General features: G+C 36.7%; 1 protein-coding gene across 8 annotated transcripts in view; it reads right to left on the bottom strand.

Annotated features, from left to right (window-relative positions):
* Positions 1-20,525, bottom strand: part of SEMA5A (semaphorin 5A) — a 330,124-nt gene that overhangs the window by 54,103 nt on the left and 255,496 nt on the right. For all 8 annotated transcript variants that reach the window (XM_065628512.1, XM_065628511.1, XM_065628519.1 and 5 more), the window contains one exon: positions 18,240-18,387. In XM_065628512.1, the coding sequence (XP_065484584.1) occupies positions 18,240-18,387 (148 nt within the window). The remainder of the gene's footprint in view (positions 1-18,239; positions 18,388-20,525) is intronic.

Genomic DNA, 20,525 nt, shown 5'->3' with positions numbered 1-20,525 from the left:
TAACATTTCCCTCTAGTAACTGTTTTCGAATTTTTTTTCTTGATCCTTACATTGATACTAACACATTTGAATTGATTAAGATACGAGTTCTTCAACAATTGTGGGTAACTTCAAAGCTTGCAGCAGAAAGATGTAAGCTACCACGATGTCCCTCTGCTCTAATGCTTACATATTTGTTTATTTATCTCTAGGGCTTTTTGTAACCTTTAATCCAGGGACAGAAGGGTTTAAGAAAGGTGAAACATCAGATATTGACCTTGCTAGATTAGAAAAAAAAACCCCAAAACTTGAAGAATGTCCCTAACCAAAAGCTAAGTTCAAAGCACTTTTTAACAGGCATATTATCCTCCCTGATATCCAAATTTGATATTATAATCAGGAATGCAAGTGCAAGAGGGTATTTTTAATATATATCAAGGTATGTATTTTTACTGTTGATCCAGAATTAACTTTATCTTTACGCCATACATCTTTGCTGTAACTTCATTTTTTCACAGTTTTAATTAGAGGGATTCACTCTCCTTGAAGGTGACCACAGTTCCACATTTTCCATATAGTGGGAAATATTTTACCAGCATTTGTAAGTGGAAGGACTTGGAGTGAGAGGAGGAGAAAAGGAAGAGATAATACATTGCCTCTATTGGGACCCCTCATAACATACTGTATGGTTAAAGGTATTTTTAAATTTTCATGGGAAACATTAATTTTTATTTTCATTAGATCAAGAAGTGGAATGCTTGAGCTTGCAAATTCATAATTTCTTTTTTTTTTTTTTTATTTTTAATCATGCTTCTTTGCTGTTATTCTAATGAAGACTTTACCATTGTCAACAAAATTATGTCAAACACCAGTACATTTCAATCCAGAACTATGAGATTATGACAGAAAATATGAAACAAAAACCCAGACACTGCTGGACAAAAAAGTCTTCAAATCCTACACAGCTAGGTGTCTTGGGTCAAAATATGCATGGACAAATATGTAAATCTATGCTGTTCTTGAAAGCATCCCAAATGCAAGAAAGGATATTTATGTTAGGGGGAAAAAAAAAAAAAAAGTGAAACTTCAGGAAAAGTATGAATGCACTCATGTGCATTAACGATATAATGAACTCAAACTGATAACAATATTGGTTAGTTCTCTGTTCCTTCTCTCTTGTGTGCAGATGTTCTTCTAGTGGTGAGTATCAGGAGCAAAGAAAATTGTTAAGAATTGTAGAGGGACTTAGAATACATAATGAAGAAATGGAAAACACTCTTTTTGATTTACAGGATAAAAAAAACTACAGTGCATTTTTCTATTTATGGTTAAGAAAGGACTTTAAAGGGACAATTTTTGCCTGGTTGTGATTATACTGTAAATATACTAATCTAATACAGATGAAGCAGATAGGACCATAAAATGGAAATCTCTTTAGAATGGAGACCTAGGACAATAACAAAGACAACTATTCTAAAGGGTCATATTTTGCTTCTGAGTATTCAGATATTTTCATGAAGGTCTGGGAATTGTTGTGAGGCAGAGACTGACATTTCAAATTTTTATTTTATTCAGCCTCCATTTTCATACCATTTTCAGAAAAGAATAGAAACCAGACTTCTCATTCATAGAATGCAATTTCAGTGCTGGAGTGAAGAAAAATGACAGAAGGAACCCTCATCACCACCCAGTCAAGGGGAATATTGTAAATCATAAGGTAAGGAATGAGCATGAAATCTGAATCCGGTAGAGCTACTCCTTCATCTGCAGGCAGCCAGCCTTAGATTAGCAGAGGAGGGAGGGGAAGTTCTGCTCCAGCACTTCTCATGACAAACCTATCCCATTAAAGGCTTAGGCAGTGGTGAGTGAAAAATATTTTCCCCCTTTTTTTTTTTTTGTCGAAAAGGGTGAAATTATTTATCTCATTTGTTATGTTGTGAACAGCTAGCATGTAATGATTTTTACAAACGAAAAACCTGTCCAGGAAGTTAAACATTTTAGGTAGTGGGATGAAGAGAATAGTAAGTGAAATCTCAGCATAATCCAGCTCTAGTTTCCTTAGTTCAATACTAATACACAGTTCAATGCTGTGATAAGTGCATAGTGAACTATGAAGCTGTAGGTTGTGCTAGTATAGGTAGAACTGCATTCATCAGACACTCTCAGCTGTTTCATTTGCCTCTTCCTCATCAATACATATTCTTCAGATTTACTTGTAATTTTGAAGCCATTTCAAAAACGCTCTGAATTTTAAAAATGTGTTGAGAATTCTTTCTCTAAACCTAGAACATTTTAATATTAATTACAGTACAGTCCAAATGCCACTGTTCTGTCTTAGACACAGTTTAAGGGGGAGAAAATGGGGACATCATAATTCAGAAAGTCAGGAAGATGCACTTCCAGTACAACAGGGATTACAGTTATTGCTCCTTGGATCTTCATCTGAAAATAACAGTGTCATTATTAAACAAGACATTTAGGGTAAACTTTATGTTTCCTAATGTTGTCTTTTGTGTATTCTGCATGTGTAACCTGGAATACTGCCAATATAATGATTCAAAGTCTTGTTAGGCAATGCTTTCAATTATAGTTGGGACTGTACAGGACTTACAGTGACCAAGATGAAAATTTTATTGGCAGTAATTCATAGAAGTCATTCATGCTTTGCTCCTTTTGATGAATGAAATAATCCCAAGCTCATGCAAGGATTGATACTATTAAAAATAAGAGAAATGAGAACGAAGCCAAAAACTGAAAGAGGTGAAGTAATGAATTGCAGTGATTCAGTCAAGTCAAAGCTATAAAATCTTTTAAAATGTTTTGTGATCAGTTTTGCAGCCTCCTTCAGTATCCTTTACCTCGAGCAGACATCCAGACCAACCGTGATTAAGCTACTCCCCAGAATGTGGTTATCTCTTCTACACTCCCAATATGGCTGTGTTCTTGATTCTCACTAAAAGCTTAAAATACGTTCAACTATCATGTATGAATAGTGCTGAGCATACACACATCTAAGAAGTATGCATTTACAACCCAAAATACATCATATATATATACCTATATATATGGATACATATCTTCTCTAACTCCAACACTAACTGAAAGTTGGACTCCACTGTTAGATTTTAACTGGAAAGTTTTAGGGGTGGCCTTTAAAGGCCCATCTACCTTTTTGAGGTTAAAAAAAGGTCTTCTGACATAGTAGAAACTCTGCAGAGTTAGACCTTCAAGAGTTTTCTATCCCAGCATAACTATTGCTTCCTCATTTACTTTTCAAAACTCACATCCAGAAAAGCCCTGAAAATTATACTGCTTTTGTACTGTACACTAAAAAATACACAGACATATGGTTTGTTAACATTAATTAATGGAATCAAATAAGCATGTATCAATTTATGAGAATCCTTTCTTTATGAACTCATATAATCTCTTCACCACTTAAAAAAAAAAAAAAAGAAAAGAAAAAAAACAACCCACAACAAACAAACCACAAAGCACTTTACATTTTTCCAAGGAAAATGTTGGGAAGGAATCAATTGGAACAGCTTTGTATTCAAAATCATCTGTGATGCATCAAAGTTATGTTTGTTGGCATCTGTGCTCCAGCTGTGGGATTTCGAGCTTTTTATTTTTTTAATCATGTTCCTTATTCCAATGATTAAGTACTTGATTTTGTGCATTTACAGAGTTGGAAAGTGAATTCATCAGGGACTGTTCATATTCCCACAGCCTTTAATGGCATTTCGCTAAAAGAACATGGCAACTTTAAAGCTTCACCGGACATGTATTTTAGTGGATCTTCACAAGTGACAATTTCACAGTATTAAGCTAGATTAAAAACAAACAAACAAACAAACAAAACAAACCAACCAAACAAACAAAAAACTTGGTTATACTCATTGAACTGTGTAGACAGAAAAAGATGCCTAAAAAGACAATTAAATCAGCCAACAAACAAAAGCTTCCAGCATCAGACTCATAAAGAAATTATGTGATGGCAATGTTAACCGATTCTTTGACTGTTGGGAATCCATTTATGAGCAAGTCCTTATCTTTATTAAAAAGCAGTCAGAATGATGGAAAGTCTGAGACTGACCCAGATGCCCCTGAAATCAAAGGAAGACTAAATTGACTTCAATGCCTTTTGGATGAGGCCCTGTTTTAGCAGTGACTATCAAGCACTAAAACCACTTTGTGTGTCAGTTTGACTCCATATGAAGTGTAACGTGATTTTGAAGAGCTAATGGTCCATGACTTTCAGAGATCGTGTACTGATTATTATCTTGCTTGACCTCCCATAGCCACCATAAGCTTATCAGAGTGCAAGCAGTGGGGAGGGGGTGTTTTGAGGTTTTTAAGTGTAATATAGCTATTGCCCAGTTCAGCAGTTCCAAAAAGTTCCCTGCAGGAACTCATATTTGTTTTTGACTGAGTAGACTAGATTCCTGGTTTAGGTGCCCAGCGTTAAGAAATATGAATACAATGACAAAAATAACTGTATTTTGGTCAACTATTTTTTTCCAGAGAAACATAAAAGAATCTTCTTTTCTGCTTTCTGCTCTCTTGAGAGGTGACCTCAGTCAAGAGAAAAGTATTAAGGGGCTAGTCCCCGACCTCTTTGCACTACAAATGAGCAAAGAAGATAGTCAAGTTCAGTAGAACTATTGATGAGGGACCTGAATCATGGACATGAAACAGCAGAATGCCATAGCAGGGAAGCTCATCATGACTGCTGTATTAGAGGCAGAAAGGAAACGCTTGCTGTCAACCAAGAAATCTGAGGAATGGCAAAATTAAACCAGCAGAACTAAACACTAGGGAGAGAAAGGCTATTAAAAGCATGAACCACTCTTCAAAAAGCTGCACGTAGAAATGAAAAATGAATGGAAAGAATAGTGAAATCTAGAATATTACATGTAAAAACACAGTGTGAGAGGCCAGAAAATAATTCAATGAGGAACTTAGAAAGGTATAAAAGCTAAAACTCAATCCTATATTTCAAGCACCACAGGGACAGAAAGATTGCTATAGGGCCCCATAGATTATGAAGGTATGCAAGGGACATTTAGAAATGGCAGGACCAGAGCAGGCTGTGTTAGTTGAAGATGTTACAGAACAAATACACAAAATGGACAAAAAATGTCAACAAAGACTTTAACTAACGAAATGGAAATAAGTAAACGATACTAGTGACACACACCTTCTTGCGTAAATTTCCCTTCCTATCTGAGGCGTGGAAGATGGTAAATGTGCCACCATTTTTTGAATACTTCAGGAAGCTCAGGGCAACTGTGAAACAATGAGCATGAAATCTGAATCGGGGGCAATCATAATAAAGCATGAAATTAGTGGACACATGTACAAATACGACCTGCTGAAGAACAGAATTTGCTTTTTTGTAAAAGGAAGCCATGAACCTATCAGTCTCTGAAGAAGTCAACAAACATATGGATAGAGGAGGCAAGTTGATACAGTTTACTTTGAATTCAAGAAGACATTTCACAACATCTCTCAAAGTGTCTTAAGAAAACTTGCAGCCATAAGCTAAGAGAAAAGCTATTATTCTTTCACAGGCAATTAACTGCTTAAAAGATGGGAAATGGAAGAGAGGAATAAATGGTCAGTTTTCACAATAGAAGGTGTCCAACACGGTCTGTGCTGGGTCCTGCATGGTTAAACACGTTCAACACCACAGGAAGTACTGTAGTGTCTAAAATGCCTTCTACTTTCAGGAAAGCAATCTAAAGGGGGTATTGCAGGTGAAAAAAGAAAGGATAAGTATACAGTTAAGGAAGTGCACAGTCTATATCAGGCTGGTACAGAGGGCAGAATGCAGTTCTTAGAACTAAACTCGTCAATAAATTTCCTCCAGATAACCAAAGGTGCCTATCTTGTGAAAGGCAAGAGATTAATAGTCCATTTTCATCTCTATTTGTCTGACTATTTTAGGCAAAGCCCTTCTGTGACTTCAGCCTAAACAAATACTTTTTTTAAAATCTTGCACTCTTGTGATGTAAATTTTTCTTTCTTCTGCACATTTCACCCTACCTGCCTCTCACAACACAAAAAATCCTGCTAATACTTCCTATGAAATTTAAGGCAACATAAATTAGTTTTTCTTGATGTTTTGGGACTATTGTAGCAAGTCAGATTTGACCTTATAATTAGGACAGCTCATATAGTTAGACTTATTCAGTTTTATTTACAAAACTAACCAGTAAATAAAATGCTATTAATTCTGAAAGCAAAAGAAGCGAAAACATTTCCCTAACTAAAGGCACCAAAAACTAGACTGCATTCTTTACTTTTTTCCAAAATTACATTTTTATAACCCCCAGCCAGGTTTTGGATAGATTAATTCCTATAATCTATCATTTACTTTTTTTCTCACATTCTGTGTAATGAATCATTTTTATGCTTCATACCAAATTGTTGATGCTAGATTTCACTATATGTCTAGTATTCCTTTTAGCCCTCAATTTCAGAAGCAGCTTATATGCACCAATATTACTTCTTTTTCTAAGTACTTTAAAACCTCTTTAACAAAATATTCATGCTGCCTAACTATCTCACACAAATGCTTCAACATGTGAATGGGGATTCTGGATCAGCTTTTTCGTAAGGGATAGGACACATAATTTAACTATTTTTAATAGGGAGCTTAGTGAATTCGCAAAGAGGGTTATGTGCCTCTGTGTGATAGCATATAGCAGAATTCTAATTTTGTGAGAAACTGCCTGAAAATTTTTAAAACTTCTGACTGAATCTCTTTTCATGCTTTAAATAAAGTGAACATACTTCATTTCGGATTAAAGCAGGATTATAGGTCTTGATTTTCTAGATAGAGTAACAGGCAGATACACTCTCTGGACTTCTGCTGGCCCACGCCATTCATGGCTGTTAAGTCAGGCAACACAGAGCGATGTGGGTCTGTTGATGAATTCTCATGTTTTTCGTATAGTTTGTGTTGATTGGGCTGGGGACAGAATAAACTCAGGTGTGGGAATTGCAATTTTTGCTAGTAAGAGGTACATCCACAGTAGTATGGCATTACCAGAACAGTAAATTGACAGAGCCAAACTATCCAAGCTCCCACATTGCAGATCTGAGCCGTATACAACATCCTCACAAGTGCCGACATCCAAATGGCTTTTGGAAAAGAATCTTGGAATCTGCCACTACCTTCATAAATAACCTTCGTGAACTAAAAATGGAGTTGCTTGTGAGTGAAGGAGCAATCACAAAGAATAGTCTCGTGTTGAGCACTGCGCAGATGTTGGCTACATAACAGTCTCATAGCAGAGCTGGCGCCTGGCAATCCAGCCTGAGTAATTGACAAAGTAGCTGTAGTGCCATAGGATCTGGGGAGAGATTTAAGTTCCCTTTTCCTCTTTAGTCCACAACGAAAATGGGGTTCAAGTACTATCTCTGACAGAGCCTGTTTCTCTTCAATAGTTGTGCACACGCCCAGCTGGCATCGAATCATAGAATGTTCTGAGTTGGAAGGGACCCACAAGGATCATCGAGCCCAACTCCTGTCCCTGCACAGGACAACCCCACAGGTCACACCATGTGTCTGAGGGCCTTGTCCAGTCTCTTCTTGAACACTGTCAGGCTTGGGGCCGGGACACCTCCCTGGGGAGCCTGTTCCAGTGCTCCACCACCCTCTGTGGGAAGAACCTTTTCCTAATGTCCAACCTAAACCTCCCCTGGCACATCTTCCTGCCATTCCCTCGGGTTCCCTCATTGGTCGCCAGAGAGAAGAGATGAGCACCTGCCGCTCCTCCACCCCTTGTGAGGAAGCTGTAGCCATGATGAGGTCTCCCCTCAGTCTCTTCTTCTCCAATGTTGTGGAAGAGACACCCAGCCCCCCGCAAAGCAGGATGAACTGCACGAGGAGCTGCTGATGAGTGTACCCTGAGCTAGGGACCAAGAATGCATTTAAGATCTCCTAGTACTGTCTTATTCTGCAGAAATTGTTCACAATTTGGAAATTAATATGTCAAGCTGTAACTTCCAAGTTTTCTCGTGCACCCTAAGAGAATCAATAGGGTTTTATCACCTTATACCAGCTGAGGAGCTGGTGAACTCCTCTTAACTTTAAATGTGAGTACATTGCTAGCAGAGTTTGCATGTCAACTCTACCATTTCTTTTCCACTTTTCCTTCTGGAAATTGATCCAAAGCCCAAACAGATCAAAGTGAGTCTGTCCTTCCTATTAATCAGATAGCTGAAAAATAAAGGTAGAGTCTACAGCTGCTTGTTTCCACCTAGAGCCTCTCTGACAAAGCAAAGAACGAACTGCATTTCTGGATCGCTCCCAGTCTGCATAGGGGCTTTACCAATTTCAAACAAAAGATAGATCGACTCCTTTATCTTCACGAAGTAGTAAATGATTCACTGATCTCTCATGCTGTAAATTGTTATAAGAAACAGAGTTCGAGATTTTCATAATGTAAACTGAAAGGCCTATTTTTATGACTTCAAATTAATTCACCTTTCTGATGTTTCAGATGATGTAACAAGTATTGTAGAATGAGGAAAAACTCTGTTCTGGAATCTGCAGGATTAATAATTTTTCTTTCAGCAACATTTCTCTGGCAGAAAAGAAATTTGCTATCTGATACTGCTTTCAAGTACCATAAGGGGTCCTGGACAGGGGGGCTGTGAAACTACATCCTGCCCTTCAGTCTGCACGGGCAAATCACCGTGTGCTGGTAAATGAGCTCAGTGTTTGCGTGAGCTTATATTCTCAGACATGAAGAATACAATCCCATCTACTGGAGTATTCAGGACTAAATATTATTATTTCGAAATGCTGCAACGGGCTGAGCCACTATGTCCTGAAGATACAAAATAAGTTACAAATAAACAATTAAAATGTATGTTTACCTCTATAATGGCAACAGAGCATATTACTTTTTCAGGCTTCACCCATCCCTCAATTTACTGAGGCTGAAGTGAAGAACACTAAAACAAAACTCTCTTTCATGTTAACTATCAGGTCTACATGTAAGCACGCTTTTTCATAAAATGTATAAACACAATCACTATATTTGCACTGTTGCATTTTAACTACAGGTGGCTAAACCTAAAAGGAACAAAATAAATCAGAGGGACAATTTGTTGTAAGCTGATTCAACACTTAGAAAGAGGAGCATTGGAAATGTCATTCTAGATCAGAGATGTTGTCCTTGATTATTGTCAAAGTACAGCACAGAAATAACTAGAATGCCCAAAGCACAGCTCTTGATCCGATTGTAAATATTCAGAAAAAGATTTAAAACTTTAAAATGTGATTTACTATACTAAAATGTAATTTTTTTTTTTTGCTATTATAATTCTAGTTCATCTTGATATCCTGCACAATTTCAGTTGTGTGGGGTTGTTCTTGACTCTAAAGATTTAAGCCTCAACAATTTCTTGGAACAAGTTACATCATATAATGATGCCCTGGACAGAAATTAATTCCTTTAATTGGCTTCGTATTTCCTTAAAATTCAGTATATTGCAATACAGAGTGCACAGAAATCCCAGTGTTCCCTCTCTAAATCTCTCATTAACTTATATACTAGTCCTTTATACACTAGAACCCTGCCTACACTGATTTACCTTCTTTAGGATATTTTCCATGGCTCAGCTCTCTTCCACCCCTTGCCATAGGCTTTAAGAACACTAAACGTTGCTACAGAACAATTCTGTGTAACAGCTCTGTCATGTTTCTGAGGTAATTTTCAATGCCATGCTTCATGCACCATTTTTTCCCATTTTGATTGCTACTGCGGAATGACTTAAGGTTGTTACTGAACCGCCTACAGTAAAATTAAGGTTTTTGCATACTTACAAAGACATGTCTTTGTAATGGAAGAGACTTTGAAAATTTGTAGATGAAATCACAACAAGCTTCCATGACTTCAGTCAGTGATCCAATGGTGTCAGATAAATTCAGCTTCAAAATAAGCTCAGTTTTGAAGATAACAGCAGTGGTGGAGAAATCGCATTACTTGCAATATGTGAAACAAAAACTGTGATTTCAACTGGCTTGAGTCCAGACTCTTACAGTCATCATTTCCGAGACTAGTTTATATGAACTCCCAGACTATCTTTTTTTGTCTCTATTGGAAATACCTTGCTGAAACATCCCAAATGCTAAAACTGAATCTACATTTTTCACTGCTGCACAACTTTTCTGGCTTATAGCTAGTATCATAAACAACTGACACACCAGGGTCATTCTCCTGTCTTGCTCCTCACTGCTTCACGGTGAGAGCAGGAGTTTCTGTTAATTTTACAATAAGTTCACTACTTTGCAATTACAATACAAGTCACTTCTATTACTTCAGCCCTCAAAGACATCAATACAAATCAATCTTTGTATTGATGATGCACCACAACTTCAGCTCACCAGCAAATGTAGTACAAATTTCTCAATCAAAATTAAGAACACTAATAAGCAAGATCTGTCTAACGTAATTTCTTTAGGAAATCTAGAGTAACCTCCCAGTAATCTGACATTTCCCCTTCCAGGACAGCCCACTGGTATGCTCAGTTAGCTTTATCCATCTTTTAGCTCCAACACCTTCTTGCTAGTATATCACTTTAATGATGACCTTGGGTTTGTAACACTGTATCACAAATTTAACAGCATATACTTTGAAGATGCTCCATTTTGATTGTCAGAAATCCCTGTTATCTTCTTGAAGAACAATGCCCAAAAGGTATGAAGTGGTCTATATTGGTAATATCTTAAGGGATTGCACTCCACTTTCCATTTACATCTGAATTAATTTTTACTCTAAAATTGTTCAGCATTTTGAAAAGCAGAGATAGGGTGAAACAGCCTATTTCTACCTGCATCCCTTTTTTCTTTTCCTTGAGTTAGGATATGAGGCTTGCTACCTTTGTTTTCCTTTCTAAAAACAAACAAACATACATATTAAATACAGCTCTAGTCTTTCTAGTACTCCAGGACAGAGATTACTTTGTTCTTCCTTCCAAATTAGTGATCGGTATAAATCTATTACATTTACCATTTATAAATTGGTGCATTACCATAGTGTAGTAATTACTATAACCAACTGTCATATTTTGACCTTTAGCCAGGTGCTTTCAGGAGTCAAGAAGGATTATTTTGCATATGCAAAATTGTCTACATAGTTTTTGTCTTATTCCTTACCTTCTTTCTGGCACCTGAGACTGGTTGCAACTGAAGGCAGGACCCTTACTGGGTTGAGCCAGGACTCTGAGACAGTACAGAAAATATTAGATGGGTCTGGTGTATCCTACTCCTATGATTGCTAGATGGAGGATAGGAATAAACTTCCTCTCAGAACAGATTGGTAGAAACACTGCGTGTTACGTCTGTTGTTCTTTTTTTTGTCTTAAATTCCCTCAAAATACATTTTGGTTGCCACAAAATCACCAGTTCCCTGAGTCTCCTGAAATCACTCTGTAATTTTTTTTGCAGTTCTCCCTGTTTCAGTCAGTCCTGATTTCATGGAAATAGTACTTATGTATCAAATAAAGCCACAATAAACATACTACATAAGTAGATCCATAAGCACTGGAACTAATGAAGCCTCATTTTTTATAAGTTTATATTTCAAGTCTTTTAAGTTTTGCTTCTCTCATTTCCCTTTCCATATCTCCTGACAGTAGGACTTAGGAGTCCTCCTGTTAAAAATTAAAAGACATGCAGTGGCTGGTCACAAGCTACACTTGTGCTAACATGTACAGTAATTGACCAGCATCTGATGCCACTTGGACCAAATAAGGGACTCAGCTGCAACTCTGTCTCTCATGGTAGGAACTAATTTAGGTTTTCATCATCTACTGAGCCACTGTTTCTCATGCAACTTGTAATTATGTGTTGTCATCTAAGACCGCCCTTCAATCAAGCGTAGTTGTAATGGGGGAATGTGTTCCTTCCTTATGGGCAAAAGGTTAAGAATACCTGACAGACTACAGCATGATCCTCTAAGCCTTATTACTTGATGAAACTAAGCTAAAACCATGCCATCTACTTTTTGTTTTGATTTTTAGTGTTCAATGACAGAGTTATACGTTACTTCCCAGAGATAAATGAATGTTCTAGGTTCACGGCAATGAAAAAATCTCAGGCTGTATGAAGCACAAGTCCCCAGGAAATATCCTCCAGCTTCAGTATCACTCATTAATTCATTCTACAATTAGAGCAGCACAAAACTTCAGCACTCAACAGCCTTTCTTCCTAAATATCTTTCTCATTTTCATTCATATTCAAAAAACAGCTGAGTCAAAGGGAAGTAAAAAGTTGATGTCTCCTAATGCTGAGCCCATGATCCCAACTCTGTGCCTGTTGGGCACAGAATGAGGGAGGTTTCAGATACTTCTGCTTTCTATGGTTATGAGATACAGTAACGATGATCACAATTCAAACACAGAATCTCATATAGCCAGGCGTAAGGTATTATCTCTATGTAACAATAACAAAGGCTACATCTACAGCATGGGAGCTGCTGAAAACTGCAACAAACAGCAATAACTGGGACAGGACACACTCTAGTGAACTTGGTATTTTAGGAAACTGTGGGAAATTGTGGATGCAGCAAATTGGGTCTCCTATCTCTGATCAGTACAACTCCTTAAGTGGATGAAAGCACTTGACTGTCACCTGACCCTGAGGAACAGATCGGCTGTTCCTTACATCCAAAGCCCAAAGAACGTTTGTGCACAGGTACAGTAAAATTTGTTTCTTATGTTTTTTGAATAAGATTTGGACTTCTGAATCAAACACGCATCATCTGTATCACAGGTATACATATGTCCAAAGCAAAGCTGTTGAATGTGAGAATACTCACTTTGGAGAACCTTTCTAACTAGATTTGAAGGGGATTTCAAATCAGCTGGCATTGGTCCATGAAAGAAGTTATCGTATGTGACTTGGAAGTCTCTGATAGAGCTTGCTGCAGGAGCCTCAGAACAGGACTGTAGTCAGTATCAATTGTCACAGGTTGAACTAAATTGCTTGAAGTGGACTTGTGACAGTTTTCCAGAAGCTGAAGATTTGTTTCTCAGATTTACATTATTTTAAAAATTACATTCTCAAAAAATTGATGTTTCATACTGCTCTGTTTTAAGCAAGAAAGCAAGCAACTTGCAGTTTAGCCTCTTTTTCAAAATGAAACAAATCAAACAGCAAAATGATCACTGGATGTGTAGCTGAAGACTACCTTGAATATCTCACATTTGGATACATATGCACATCAGTTCAACCCGTTTATATTTCATGTTTACTTTGACTATGCATATGAAGTTGACAACTCACTTTACTGACAAAGATGAGCACTACTTGTACCATTGATACATGTTAGCATTTTCTGAAACTATTTTTTCTGATTTCAGTGTTTTTTTGTTTTATCCTCTTTAATTACTTGGCATTGCTTATAATTGTAACAGTATATCCAGAAACAATGACAGGCTTTACTTTGCTATAATGTAAATCATAAAAAAAAATCTAATATTCAGACTTTACATTATAGACAGAAAAAGGAATTGGAAAAGCGAATGGCTATGATGCAGGCAAACATCATAGAAAAAGCAGAATTTTTTGTACCTCATGCTTGAGCAAATACATTTTCTGCAATGGATGACGTATTATTTTATTTTTCTTTAACTCAAAGAGGCCAAATGGAAACTTAAAAAAAGAACCATAAAAAGCATAATGAAAATCTTATTTTCTGGTCCCTTTTATCTAGGTTAGGAATTTGGAGTGTGTTTTGTGAGATGGCAAGTATTTTAAAGACAGACTATGTCCTTTCTGATGGACAAAGTACTTCTGAAAAGCTTCCATCTTTGAATTCCCTTTAAAAACTTAATGAAAGAAAACATTTTTGACATTTGTTTTTTCAAGAATTTTTTTGGTTGTTTTTTGTTTTTTTTTTTCATCTTGCGTCATAACAGAAACTTCAGAATACAGATAGTTTTTTATTCTCAAAGTTTTGTGTTCAGCACACTTATGGAACACTGCAATAATAATAATAAGATTAATGTATCACTAGTAACTTTTTCTAAGAAACAAACAAACAAAATTCCTCTTTTTTTTATTCCAGAGCAAAACCCAACATGTTTTGTTTAGGTATATGGAAAGTACATACACTTTACTAGTCTTCCAATACAAAAACTAAAATTAATGTGTATGTTAGCATGCCTGAAATGAAAATACAAATATACGTAAAGTATGTCACCCAACTTGAGCCTCAATCTAGATTTCTTATTCTACCAATAACTCTTAAAAACAATTGGTTTTTTATTACTGGCCTGAGGCAAATTCAACTGAGATTATGCTTCTCAGGGGAAAAGAAGCATTTTCTGAAGCAAATGTACAATTTATCTGAGTATGCTATAAAATCTGGAGATATTTGTCCTCTGAGTCATATTAGCACAGTCCACACAATTCCATACTTCCTTCTCCAGTGCACGTACCACTTGAACACACGAGAGTAATACCTGTTTTGTGATCCATTTAAGCTTTCTATTACCAGATCTTAGCTGCTCTTAAATTTGGCTGTGATGGTCCTATCTCTTACTAGGCAATTTCAAGCATTCTTTACCAATTTTGATTAATAGACAGACCTTGACGTGTCCTTATGGCTCCAGATCTTCATTTCAAGTTTCATCTTTTTGACCTTTAGGAGTCTCTGTAGTCTAATTATCCTATATCATAGTGATTTATGTTTTTCTACATTCAGTGTAAATGCTTTCAGTCCTAAGTCTCTGGCCATCTATTTTCATGTAATGAATGAACTTCAATGAGAGATGCATCTTTAAAATATCATCATATTTTTCTCTTTTTGAAATATTTATATGTCTCAAAAATCTATTATTATTATTATTATTATTATTATTATTATTATTATTATTATTATTATTATTATTATTACATAAGATTCTAAGTTTGCAATAATTGCAGGGAACTCTCTACTGAGTCCTGATAAAAAAAATATTCAAGTGTCTTGGTTGATTTCTGCTGTAAGACAGGTAAAGCCAAGGAACCAATTGATGAGAAACATGCAAAAAGCAAAACATAGGCAGGAGCCATCTGCTGTGATATTACTGGCTAAGATCGATCCAAAAACTAAAAGGAAGGAAAAATGCTCAGTAAAAATTATGTGGTATAAATTATTAGGTGGACACAGAAAACAGCCATGAATATGGTAAAAGCTGCAAAATGCAAACAGCTAAATAGATTAAGATTGGCAATACTGCAGTCTCACAGCCTGGTTGCAGATTGGAAAACAGGAGAGGCAGGTTCTCCTACGACATAAAATCTGGTCTCCTGACGCTGCTGGCGAACAAGCTGTAAGACTTCCCTTCTTCAGCTGTATAAAAACAGTTGTTGCTGTTTTTCTCCTCCAAACCTCTATCAAAAAATAGTTCTAAAACCAAAGAATCAGCATAGTTGAAAGGGGTCTCAAGACAGCATTTAGTCTACCCTACACCTCTGATGCGTTGAAAGTTCCTTTTCATTTCAAGATGAAATGAAGACAAACATAGTTGTTATCTTATTAAAAGGATAGGTTCTCCAGTCCTCTATCTACACATTTTTCTTTCCCACTTTTTACAAACACAAGACTTGACTCTACAGACCACAGACTCTGAACTACACAGTTGCAGAAGACCTATGGCAACGCATGCCATTCAAACATTGTGAAAGTTTCCCAGATTCCATCCTCACTGAAGGTAAATAAGAAACCTGGAGACTCTCCTTTTAGATTAAAGCTATCATCTAATGGTTGAAAGGGAGAACTGAGCATTTTAAATCCTTGACTCTATTCTCAGTTATGCTTTTAGTTCACTCAGTGAAAGTTTGGCTCAGAACCTTTTTTACTCCAGATCTGATCTCCAGTAGACAGGGTAGGCTACTAGCACTTTCATTGCAACTTTTCCTGAAATTCTTTAGCTTTCCAAGAGCTCTGAGATACCCAGAATAAAAGATTTTAGAAAAAAAATCAAATTCAGTAAATATCTTTCATTATCTAAGTTTAGTATTACTGCAACCAGTAAAGATGGGAAATTAGTAGCAATAAGGCATAATAATTTCTCTTTTATTCACTATGGTAAAAATTCATAATTCTAATTGTTTCAAGGATATATACCTAAAACAATAAAACCAAAAATTTGGTTGAAGCAGAAGAACCTTTGATGAATAAACAAGTCTTGATATTTCTGCTCCTCATTCATTAGGTTTTTATTAATATAACTATTTGATCCATTCAACAACTACAAGAAGGCATAGAAAAATTTCACATTTCTAGCTAGGCTGGTTTCCATTGGTGCCTAAGTATTAGCAAGACAATTGTGTACTCCAAAGCTAAGCACTTTTTTGAAACCATGAACACAATAATTTTCTTATTAATAAAAAAACCCACAAACATTTCCATAGCTGAACCAGTAACTGTTTTGTGACACAGCAGAGACAACATGCTAAGACTGCTAATAAAATAAAAACCTCAGTAACATTAATCTCAAATCAGCTATAATTAAGAAATGTTTACTCTAAAGGTTTCCCTATGTTTCTCATAGAGCTTCCCAAGAGAATTAGAGCTACGCATTTTTCATTTTAGACCAGGGAAGACTCTGTGCAAAACAAAATACTGCTTTCTTTCACAAACATTAGTATGGGATAAACAAGGATGATCAAGACAGAAAACCTTCAGACTGTGCTCTTTCCTATGCTAGTCAGGAAAGCTTAGCAATAGATCTAGACCATAAGTCTGCTTTTTTTTGTGTACCATCAGGGGGAGACAAATATTTTGGAAAACTTGGCATAATTCTAAGTTATTAGATTACTTCTCAAAGTTCAACTGAAAGACAATAACAAACCTGTTGGATGTTTTCAATCTACTGAAAATGCGATTCTACCACCAGGATAAATGTTAAAAAGAGAACAAACTCTGGGAAAATGCACAAAACCTTAAAATTAGAAAAAGGTAACAAATGATCCTTTCTTCAGTATTGAATTATTGCCAGTCAAAACAATAGACCACAGATGATGACAAACCTCAGAATTAAGCTTAGTCTCTGAAATAAAGGCATGTAAAAATTGGTTTAATATGTGAAAAAAATGTGGTTTTCTTCTACTTCTTTAATATTTTGGAACAAAATTGAGTACTTGTTTCTCAGTGTGCAACATTAGGTCTGGATATTAGGCACAACATGGCTAAAATGAAACTCTGATTTTTCCTTTAAGCTGTGCTCATTCTTGGTCACTGGGGAGATTAACACCACCATCTGTCATTCATCAGCGGAATGTGTCTTCTGCAGTTTTGGCCACTTCAAATTTTCACCCATGTTATGCTTTCCACATAATTACCCCTTCAGTGACAACCCACCACTAGAATTCAATATTCACCTACACTTGCTATGATTTTGCTTTAGCTTCTCCTTGTCCTGCAACACTCTTCTTTCCTCTGGCTTTGACAGTGTTACCCATTCCAGAATGCTCACACCAAGGTTATCTTCCCAGTCTACCACGGTGAACATGTCATCCTGCTCTGAACAGGTCTCTGCTACATTTCTCCCCACCCATATACTACTATGCATCATCTCGTTCACCTTCAAGAAAGCAATGCCCCATTTTGATGTTCCCATCACACAAAACCTACCACTTGTATTCATTCAGATATAAGAAAAAGCCCCTATATGCTTTCCCGTATGTTTCTTTTCATAAACTGGGTATCCACAAAGCACTTCTATTCATTTGAAATCGTCCCACTGTAGATTCAAAGCCTGACAATGGATCAGCTGCTGCTGTGCTAAGATCACTATCACTATTCAAGCTTACTTCAGCACTTCCTGGTGATTCCATGTGTATTCATTTATTGACTCCTTATGCATTTAGATTTTAAACTCATCTTTTTTCTGTGCTGTACAGGATCTGACACACTGGAATCCTGGGCTTATAGCTAGAGTTCCTATGTACGCTGGTGGTAAAATTAAAAACCACCATAAACCTGCCAAGGACACATCCACCTCTGCATCAGTCTTGCCTCAGAAAGCTCATTGTCTAGATGATATTGCGAAAAAGCCGAGTTACACATATTTCTGCCTGATAAACTGTGTGAATTTCAGCACACATGAGCAACACAGAGACAAATCTGCTCTGGTACCTCATGTTAGGGGAAGAGCATACAGACATATACAGATGCCCTGTGGACACAAGGCAATCTATCGCATATGGTCATAGATATTTACTGAAGGGAAAGCTGCAAATTACTTACCACACTGCAGCCAGGACAGTCAGGACCATTTTCACATGTCCTACGCCGCGCCTGGATTCCTCCTCCGCACTGAGCAGTGCAGCGCTCCCATGGACCCCAGCCTGTCCAAAACACATGAGGGGGGCACAACAAATGCTCATTGCAGTACCTGTGAGAAGAGGCAAAAAAGGAGGCAAAGAATCTATTTAGTACCAAGACAACACTTCCCCCAAAAGCCCCTCATTTGCATTATTCAGATAGAAGTTTGTCCAGGAAAATATTTTATAAAAAGGGCCCCTCCCTATTCATAAATCACTGAAAAAAGAGTTGTCACACTGCATAGTGTTTAAACATTTAGATTTTTTTTTTTTAGGCCGTAATTGTGGGGGTGAAGCATTTTTTTTTTGCCATTTTTCATGCCATTATACAACGCATGTGATACAACCATGCTACTGTACTGCGAGCTCGTAAGCAAGGTTGACAACTATTTTATTAAAACCAGTTGTGGCTACACATCTGGGACAGAAGTGAGTCAACCAAACAGAAGGCAACCATTGATGCAGGTGGTCTTTTATCAGTCTCCAGCTAAGCATTGATTAGCATCCATCTCTCATCTTCAGAGAGCTAAACTTGCTTTTTGCTTTCCACAGTGTCTCCACTTTTATGGGTAAAATAAAAGCTAAAACATTGATTCTAGGCATAAAGAACTGCACTGTTTTCATAAAGTTATTACTTTACCTTTTAAAGTGTTGTTTTAGCATTACAATCTTCGAACGATTTCCCAGTGGGCTTCAAACTGATTCAGAAGCCTACCAGGCTCTTGAGGGAAGCATGAATATTTTACTACTGAGCTGTCATCATTGTAACAAGACATTCAGGCATGTGGGAGGGTCCCAACATTTAGTGAGTTTTTTCATTTTTTGTAAAACCCTAAGATTCCTGATTTTTTGAGCACGCCATCCAGTAACTCTAGCCCTAGCATATGCTGCTTAGAAATGATCCTCTACACAGGTCCAAAGGATTTGGGCCACCAGCAAGTGTGACTGGGGCTCTTAAAGAGACTAAGTTGTCATTTAAGATAAAGCAAAGCCAGGACATATTGGGAAAACAGAAAAAGCTGAAGGAGTGCTCTGATATTTTATGGATGTGGCTGGGTGGCTCTTGCTCCAACTACAGACTGTCCTGAGCAAACAATCTGTTACAATATTTCCTCATCTTTTACACCAGGCATCGGAATCCACTGTCTTGCCTTTCTGACAAGTTTCCATCACTTTGAGCTCTTCTGCAATGAAAATCAACTCTAATAATTCAGTAATTAATTTTCTACAAAAAGAGAAATGATAGTATAAACTGTTGTCATTTTCAACAAGAATAACCATAATCACGTTTTCTTTAAGAAAGCTCTAATTCTTCATTACCAAGGAATTCGCATGTTCAGAAGTTTGGGAAAAAATATTGTTTGTCTATGTTATATACAACTAGGTTTATCACATGTGCTAGAGCCTATGATTCAGAATTTGTCCCTAGGTCTGAGCAACTCCAACAAAATTTAAAAGGTTGGGAGTGCAGTAAATAGGGGAGTGACATTTAGTTTTGTGTTTCTGTATAGTTAAGGAAACTATTAACAGCTTGTATTGACCTTATCTGCTCTTTACCAGTAAACTGAGGAAAAAAAAACCACAACAAAACCAAACCCTGAATATTTATTAATCTGCTATCTCAGAATTCTTCAGTATGTGATGTGGACAAATGTTTTCAACAGTAGCTTATACATAAAATACCTTTTTTTCCTCCTGCATTTTCAAAATGTGCAGTTCACAGTTCACATTATGCTGTCACTAAAGATGAGGAATGTTCTGTGTCTGGATGTTCTTCCCCCAAAACTCCAACAGCTGCACACATTCTTTATCACATGCAGTCATTTATATGAATGTTTGAGATAGTTTGTCTCTGTGATCATTTATTGAGAACGTGTACCCAATGAAACATAGATGCAACATCACCATTTATTTAGTCAAAAGAGTACATTTTTTGCATAATTTCATTAGGTCTTAATGGAGATGTGATAAGCTAATTTGAGACACACACATAGGATAAAGCAAGTTTGCAATGAGGTTGACAATTACCAACATTCAGCCATGCAAAATTAAAACTAAGGTTGGGACTCAACTCGCCTTTTACACTAGGCATGTACAGTGTAGCTGTCTATAAATAGTCATCTAAACTTGAGACACAGTTCATGGACAGAAACAGACCTTTTAAAAACATGATTTATGTCACCTGAAAGCAAATGTCTAATGTAGGTCA

The sequence above is a fragment of the Caloenas nicobarica genome, chromosome 2 (assembly GCF_036013445.1).
Source record: "Caloenas nicobarica isolate bCalNic1 chromosome 2, bCalNic1.hap1, whole genome shotgun sequence".
NCBI lineage: Eukaryota > Metazoa > Chordata > Aves > Columbiformes > Columbidae > Caloenas > Caloenas nicobarica.
The sequence above is the reverse complement of the archived record's forward strand: the minus strand, read 5'-3'. Positions and strand labels throughout refer to the sequence as shown.